The sequence below is a fragment of the Crassostrea angulata genome, chromosome 3 (genome assembly GCF_025612915.1).
Source record: "Crassostrea angulata isolate pt1a10 chromosome 3, ASM2561291v2, whole genome shotgun sequence".
NCBI classification, from domain to species: Eukaryota; Metazoa; Mollusca; class Bivalvia; order Ostreida; family Ostreidae; genus Magallana; species Magallana angulata.
This window is the reverse complement of record NC_069113.1, coordinates 43,141,107-43,149,921: the sequence shown is the minus strand read 5'-3', so window position 1 is coordinate 43,149,921 and position 8,815 is coordinate 43,141,107. Positions and strand designations below refer to the sequence as shown.

The 8,815-nt window shown below is 31.7% G+C and overlaps 1 protein-coding gene across 2 annotated transcripts in view; it reads right to left on the bottom strand.

The window, feature by feature from the left end:
• LOC128177945 (organic cation transporter protein-like) overlaps positions 1–8,815 on the bottom strand; it is a 28,807-nt gene extending 19,992 nt beyond the window's left edge. For both annotated transcript variants that reach the window (XR_008242886.1, XM_052844877.1), the window contains exons 1-6: positions 8,507–8,815; positions 5,637–5,734; positions 4,273–4,469; positions 1,610–1,840; positions 498–700; positions 28–306 (exon numbers count right to left, since the gene is read on the bottom strand). Coding sequence is in view for 1 of the 2 variants with exons in the window: in XM_052844877.1 (XP_052700837.1) it covers positions 28–306; positions 498–700; positions 1,610–1,840; positions 4,273–4,469; positions 5,637–5,734; positions 8,507–8,586 (1,088 nt within the window). In the remaining variant the exon portion in view is untranslated. The remainder of the gene's footprint in view (positions 1–27; positions 307–497; positions 701–1,609; positions 1,841–4,272; positions 4,470–5,636; positions 5,735–8,506) is intronic.

The following is an 8,815-nucleotide window of genomic DNA, read 5'->3' as shown; positions in this document are numbered from 1 at the left end:
TTTATTCTGATGTGGTGTCATACTTACCAAATAAAACACATCATAAAAGATATAATCAGAATTGACCTAGTGTGTAAGATCGTCTTTATAGAATATTTCTCTGCTTTGTAACGAGTATTTTCGTTCTTTAACAGTGTTTCATTTGTTTCCTCTTTTCCATCCCTAACGGTTGCCATTTTATGTTTAACATTTTGCATTAGATCCTCGTAGTCTAGTTTGTTCCACTTCGCTACTTTGAGTAATATTTTTTCTATCCTCTTCATTTTCCCATTTACAATCAACCATCTTAGTGATTCGTCCTGAGTCCTAGTATCAATTAAATGTAATTTATTATCAAAATGTATTATCTAGGAGACAGTAAAAGTAAAGGGTTTTTATTTTAGAGTATATTGTATAGTAATATGGAATATTGTGATTTTAATATTCAATATATATATAGTTCATTGAGTAGTATGCATTCATAACAAGAACTACTTCAACATCAATTTTAAACTTACCAATACTGAATAAGACTTAGAAGTGAAAAGCAACTTAAGGTTATCTGCAAGTATCTCCACGAAAAGTTTTGTAACAGGTATGCAATGCCAGTCATGACGACCAATCCGCTGGAGGTTACAAAGGCTCCCCATATTGCTGCGTGAAATCGGATGCGTTCAGGAAATATTTCTAATGTTAGGACCACCCCTGACATAACCATCCCCTATAAACAAATTTTAGAGAAAAAAATCTGATATAAGAACAAGAAGTTTTTATTTCATCGATCTTGAGTTTTTAGACTTATTAAGGCAGACATTAAAAAATATGCATGTGTTATTCTAAAAAAAAACCAAATATAGACTTTAAAAAAAATAATTTATTCCTTTTTCAAAGAAACAGACATGCAGAACAGACATTCAATCATACACACACACACACACAACACACAAACACATACACACTTATGAATAAACACAGAAATGTATTATTTTGTGGTTACTTGCCTACATGGGGAAAAAAGTATAAACCGCAAAAAAAAAGAAAAAAGAAATAGAAAAAATATTCATGATAATGAAAATAAATCAGATAGCAGCAGCAAGATACCTTTCCCACTATCCCATAAGTTTTCAAAATATTGTAATTTACAAGTTTGTATTGTAGCATATCTTTCAATATTGTATTTTAAATACGACAAATATAGACTTAATAACAAAAGTGATATTTGAAAAATAACCCGCATATTTCCCAGAGACCATTGTTTTTAAGAGGTTTGTAACTTTGTTATATGACATATGAAAAAACCCTCTTTCATAGGATTTTTTACGCCGGGATGAGGCAACCCATTCATCCAAGGAATAATTTTTGCAATAAATTCGGACAATTTTATAACATTACTTCCAAAATATTTCTAACACAAATACGAGGAATGTTGTTCTCCCCCGTTTTTACATTTGAGTTGTCCTTGCAAAAGAAACAACTCAATCCACTTTTTTGCAAAGTGTCGCTTCGTCTACAGTCGGGCAAACAGACCCTTATGGAACCTCCAAAATTCAATTTACATATAAAAATTACAGCTGAAAATTGAGCGTAAATGTGTAATATGTAAAAATAGAATTAGTTAAGATATAAAAACCTGCTGCAAGACACCCAATATAAACTTCAAGATAACCAGTGTGGTATAGTTCGGGGCAAATGCAGCACTTATTCCTATGATCAAGGTTAACAGGTTACAGGAGAGATGAACAGTCTTCCGTCCCATCCTGTCACAGACTGGCGAAACAAAGACTGCCCCAGCTATCTGACCTGCCATTAGCACTGCCTGAATTAGTTCTGCTAAATAGGCCTGATCGCATACCAAATCAAACTGGAAGATACAGAAAATTATTTATAGGGCCGTTTTTAGGTAGAAAATATCAATAAATTGCTTTTTGGGAGTTGATTTTAATCAACTCTCCTGTGCAGTTACTCTGACAAACCGGAACTGAAACAGTGTTTGGACCTTAGCACAAATAATCACCGCTGAAAAAACCTAGTTCTTGAAAATAATCGATGAATTCGATGTAATGTATGCTGAAATTTTTTTTTAAGGAAACGTGTTTATTAATACCTTGAAAATAGTCAAATTTAGATATTTTTTGCAGTCGTATGTATTCCTGCGCCAGAATTCAATTTACATGTAGTCTCGTTCAACCATCGGCTGTCTCCGTAAATATCCGACAAGCAGAGAGTCAGTCTATATTCAGAGGTCGCGTCATCAAGCTATCACGGGATCCGGGGTTAACAGAGAGTATGTCTTGCTTGTTGGAGATTAACGGAGACAGCCGAGCGTCTGGTTGAACTATACTAGAGTTTATTATTGCTAGGATCAATACAATTCTTGAAATATTTCGATTACTGATACATAGTTTTTTATAATATAATTACACAACATGGTTCATACGGGGTTTTCTCGAAATTTTTGTCGGAAAAGTCCGAGAATTCATATTATTAAAATGTGCGTAATTCAAATATATATTATAAATTACTTGCTAAGCAAAATAACATATCGTTGATTTAAAATAATAATAATCGATAAAATTAACCCCCGTCAGTTCTTCAGTACTTTGATTTCCTGTTTTATGTAATCCCTGATGGATACTTCTGATTTAAATGCAAGCTCAAATTTACCAAAGAAGATGGGAGAATAAGATAGCGCAAATGCCTATTGGTTCAGTTGTGAAATACATGTACCATTTTGAATTTATTTTTTCCTATTTAAATTCATTCAAATATATAATAATACAAGTTTGCAAAAGCTCAATTTCTAACTATATTCAGTTTTTAATATATTTAACAAACGACAAGAAAAAATATTGCCTTAAATTTTGGTGATATCGAACCAATAACATAAAAACCCTCGATGTACAAGGTTAGTTTATGACAGGTGCTCTAACCACTGAGCCATTTCAGACACAACAAAGTATGCTGTTTAAATGTAAAGTGTGACTTTGGCCACGAATTTACGGACTCGTATTATTTTTTCAAAACGTTCAATTGTTGGGATACAAAATGATATTATTAATGTATAGTGGGTCATCTCTCCACGTTTTTGTTGACCGAAATCGGTTTGTTTTCCATAAGACCTTATTTATACTATGAGAAAAATATGGAGCACACACCCACTCTAGGAAAGAAAATGTCTTGAAGCTCTAAAAAATGACACTATTTGCAGGTTTTGATTACGTATACGCCTGTTTGAGTCAACATATTCCAAGTATTGAACATATTTATAGGTTACAAATCAATGAAATGTTAAATATATTTTGTTTCAATGATTATTTTAAAAAAAATATAGGATTTATTGATATTTAAATTTTTCAGTAGCTTGTCTGACCGTGTATGGGCATTTTACACGCCTTATCCACCCATCTTCTTAGCATACAGTTTAAACAATTGAGAATTTTAAATGCCTATGGATAATCCAAATCCAGAAATATTGTAGTGAATATACTTGAATTGTGAGAATTTAAATCAGAGGGAGGAGACATTTAAATCAGCATTATTCTTTTGATGGATCGATTTGTGCGTTTGCTAAATTATACTAAATGCTTTATTTTACGTCTTAAAAAATCGGATAAAGCTTTAAATTTGCATATAATCATAGTGATTAAAAAAAAAATCCTGACCCTACAAAGTCGTTGGAAAGCGATTTAACACGTGTTAGTGTTTTACAGTGAGCTTATTGACAGGACTAACTTGATAGAACCCACGTGACTTTAGAAATAATTTATTCCATACGTTGGTTCAAACATGGGTCACGCAGGTAATAGCTGTCACTTGCTTTTGAAAAAAAAATCGAATTTTCATTCACTTTTTATATTTTAGTTAATTTTGTACAAACTTCTAATTTTCACGGGAGTTTTCTAAATGTACAATGCGTCTTATGTCTTGTGTACGGTTAGGCTGACAGTAAACAACGACTTTGTTTTGAATGCCCGTCCTCGATTTACTAAATAAAATCACGAATGTCTGCTGACCTCTACTATGTTGTAAAGCTTTGTTCTTTTATATACATTAAATTCAGCGCTACAACTTGTTGATTCTTATGGTTTTAATATCAATAGATGATTTGATTTGTGCTCAATTTGAATGTTCATTTTTTCACTTTTTACCGGGGCCCTTTTCCTTTAATAAAAACAACATTATAAAAGTATATGATAGTAAGAAAGTGAATTTATCCAGCAGTACAAGGTTTTTTTTAATTATTGCATATTGTTTACTGTGCAAAAGTTGAAAAGAACATGTTTGTAATTATACCTCAGTAACGATTGTACTATGTTTCTTTAAAACGTACACGTATTCAAAACACCCCTGAACAGACTTCAACCCATGTCTTATGGAACCATTTCTATACATTTTCTTGTCACACGTTTCGTACGTAGTCCCAAAAGATGTATTAGTCAGAGACTGGTTTTTGTGATCCGAGGATGCGCATTGAAATCCCGGTGAATACGCTGAAATAAAAAAAAATCAGGCTTATTAAACAGATACCAATGCTTATTTTAACTCCCAACCTCTTATTTTCAGTGATTAAATAAAATAAATAATGACTTTGAGCAATGCATGATCCATAAGTCAGTTTGAGTTAGTATCCTTACTCCGACTAATATAAAGGGTTTTTTATGTCAATGTATAAATATCTATGTTAATGATTGCAAAATGAATTTTTAAGTAATGGAAAAATACCAATTGAATTACAAAAGCTCTACTTTATTTTCAATGATGTGAGCAGACGACTTGATTATTTTTTCTCAGTCTGCTGCTGAATTACAGTCAATGTTGAATACTTTAGAAAACTAAACAGAGAAATGACCGTTAACGATTAATTTAAACAAAACTGAAAAAATGGTTTTCAGAAATTGGGAAATTTTACGAATAGAAGATTTGTGGTTTTGTAAGTGTGAACAAATTGAAGTAATGAATTACATTGGCAAACTTTATGTTACGCAAAAACAACTGTCATTACAATGTACATATATGTATGAAGGCGCATTTTGCACTGAAAAGGAGATGCTGTAATATGAGTCTTAATTTTACTACACTCTTCTCCCCCTTTGACGCTTATGTTAAGGAAGTATTGCTTACTACGGTTGTGAAGTTGTACCCCAAATATAGAAAAAAATCATCTTAATTATTGTAAAAACATACTGAATTTTAAAAGGTCCACATCTAATGCATAATGACCCTGCAATGGGTTATAAAGTTACGTATTTTAAAGATACTTTTATCATAAAAAATTATAAACAGTCTCTTCTAGCTGATAAAAAAGGCAATTCTAAATGTACAATATATAAATATATGATTGATCATTGTACTTTGCAGTCATATCTGACAAAAAGAATTCAAATATAAGATTATCATTTCACAGTCTTACCGTCGAAACAGATAGATACAACATTTAATATATTTAAAACAAGACTTGTTTATTGTGTTCCAAAATGGCCCTAATTGGAAACTGCATTGTTTGCATAAAAGCGTCTTCGAAAGTAATGAATTTAATTCTGAGAATGAAATTTGATTTTTTTTCTTCAAAAGTCATGTTGCCAGAACCCCCTTCTATAATGGTAAAGAAAATTATATCAAGATCAAAGTTATATAAAATATGTGCTAAAATTGTATACCAATAAACACTCCGATCATTAGCTGGAACGTTGTTTCCAAGAGATGGAAGTAGGTAAATGCCAGTTGTAGTCTTTGGTATGGTCCCCATCGACCATAGCTATTGCATTAAAAACAGTGTGATATAAAATATTACATGTATTATCAAAAAGGAAAGAATTTTAATTTTAAAAAATACAAATGTAGATTTGGTATATGGGCAACAATAAGGCTTTGAGCCCTCTGCCCAGAGGTCGAATCACTGCCCGACGTGCTAAGAGTGGGTGACGAGTCGCAATTTTGCACGTTAACAGAGAATTTCCGGGTTTACACGAGAAAAAAGAAAAGGAGAGTTTTACATAATTGCATGGCGCTCATGTACAAAATCGTAGGAAAAATTTATAATAATAGAAGTAAGGAATCTATAGTTGAAGCGTTACAGAACTGAAGACTTTTTTTAAATTGTTTTGGGTGCTGGAAAAAATCTAAAAAAAGGAGGCAGTAAAAAGGAAAAGTAATGAAACGAGTTATCTTATTCGCGAAAAGGCTACAAAACTGCCTTTCGCCTCCGTTGGGACAGTTTAAAACACACTTGTTGGTGAAAATTGTTCCCCGATTTATTATTAATGTATTGAATATGAGCTTGAGAGTTAACTAAAAGGAATACTAGTAATCGGGTCTACGACGAAAGTTCACTTTTTTTACTGGTACATTTTGTATATGTAGTTTGATAGAACATTTTATAAAACCCTTTTATACATGTAACAACCTGGCTGTTTATACACTTATATCGATACGATTTTTATAATCGTTTTTATAAGGTTACGTACATCTGCAAGACGGCCGGTAGTAAAATTGAATCAGAAATAAGTCATGAAAGGATGACTTTCATATTGACTGAATTTGCAGTGCTAAGAATATGTTTACAAACAAAAACCAAAGCAATAATTTTTAATGCATGCGTTGAATGATGAAATAAAACTTGAATTGAGCTAACTTTCTTAATTATGTTTTAATTTACATAGATTAATCAACAGCCCTAAACTACTGACTTTCAATAGGTGTTAGCTCCTACATGTAATCTGTAAGTGGTTGGTTATGTAGTCAAACAAATTTCTCCAATGTGAATAAAATTAGTGTTTATCGGTTATCTCAGTACGGTTACACGAAAGGTTCACACGAGTATCAACGACATAAAGTCGTTTACCTCTCAACATATATCATTCATTTATCACATGTTTATCTCAATATACGGTGGATATCACTCATGGGATAATTTTTTTTGGAAGAAACCATTCTGTTGAAAAGTGTAGAATTTTAAATGTGAAGCATTTAATGTTGTGTTATATTTTTTCCATCAATCGATAAAAACAGGCTCGAAAAGGAATGTTTGTTTGTTAATCTTTAAGGAACTTTTTTCCGTGCGTAACGTAGTTGACGTCTTATAGTAAATGTGTTGTGAGGCTCACAATTATAATTTTTATAAAAGAGACTGAGGTTTAACCAAAAAAAAACCCACCTGGTAAATGTAAATGATGTGATAAAAAGCATATCTCATGATTTGCGATGGTATATGATTTTTATCGTTGCGTGTTTTCTTTGATCCCCTCGCCAAGGCTCGGGGATAGAAAACGCACAACTCGTTGGATAAAATTCATATACCATCGCAAATCATGATAGACTATATATATATATATATATATATATATATATATATATATATATATATATATATATATATATATATATGCACACACACACACACACAACCCAAAATGAGTAAAATTAATCCACACAATTAATAAATAATAAAAAATAACAGAAAGCCGATTCAAAATTCTACCGGTTTCATTATAATCTTCAGGAGTTTAACTGCCTTTCGCCTCCGTTGGAACAGTTTAAAACACACTAGTTGGTGAAAATTGTCCCCCGATTTATTTTCAATGTATTAAATATGAGCTTGAGAGTTCATTAAAAGCAATACTAGTAATCATAACAAGATTGTAGCGTACTAGAGTGTACATTGTTATTTGATAATTGATGTCGAAATATTATTAACGAACAAAATCGTTTTTCCTGAAGATTATAATGAAACCGGTAGAGTTTTGAATCGGCTTTCTGTTATTTTTTATTATATATATATATATATATTATCGGTTGAAAGTAAGGACAGAAACTGCTATTGATATTTTATAGAAAGGTTATATCGGTATATTGTACAAGGGCGAACATTTAAAGTATTGTAGGTTTTACATGCGTCTTTTCCATGATTGCACACACTGGTTATTTGATGCAGACAATGATCATAACCCATTGATATTATAATAAATCAATTATCTTATGTTGTTTCCTCATAATTTGATTCACACAAATGTCGGTCCTGGGGAACATATTGTATAATTGTTATAGTCTTTATTTGCAAGTTTTGAATTTTTATTTTTCAGTGTAATTGTGTCCTATGATAAATATACGTAACGATTTTGTGTTATAGAAACCAATAATTTCAAATGACGTACTAGGGCGCAAGCTGGTTTTACTTATTTATATTCAAATAATTATTTAATTTACTATACAATTGCTGAAAATTATATAAATATCTGTATCAAGGAATATCTGGAATCAAGGACTCATTCTTTCAATATTATAAGGTGATAATATCGGTCGGGGCGTGATCAAATTCATATAGTCCTTTGGGCCGTATTGGATTTGATCACGCCCCGACGAAAATTGCCACTGTAAATACTCAAAGAAGGATTTTTTATTCCTTAAATAATCATTGTTCGTGGAGATCTCAAAAAATAGTTTTTTTCTGATAAAATTAAAAAAGTTATATTCAAACAAAGATAGTGCTTTGTTGCTATTTTCCACAATATTATAAAACAAGTTCACTTACATGTAATCTCTGTCCAACCCATGTTTCGTCCTTCTTGTGTCATTAATAGCTGCCGAAGGTACAGAATCAATAGAAGCCATGTTTCAAACACAATGTTCTCGGTATCAAGTGGCGTCTTTATTCTTGAGATAATGTTCAAGGGGTCAAAAGGTCATACTTTGAACAAACACTATTTATATCCAAATATTTCACACTTTGAACATTACCTCCCGAATTTAGTTAGGGGCAACAACTTCTTTTTTTATCTGATCGAGGTTAAATAAATAAGCGAATAATCAGTAAGGTTTTCTGCCGGGTACACACACAACA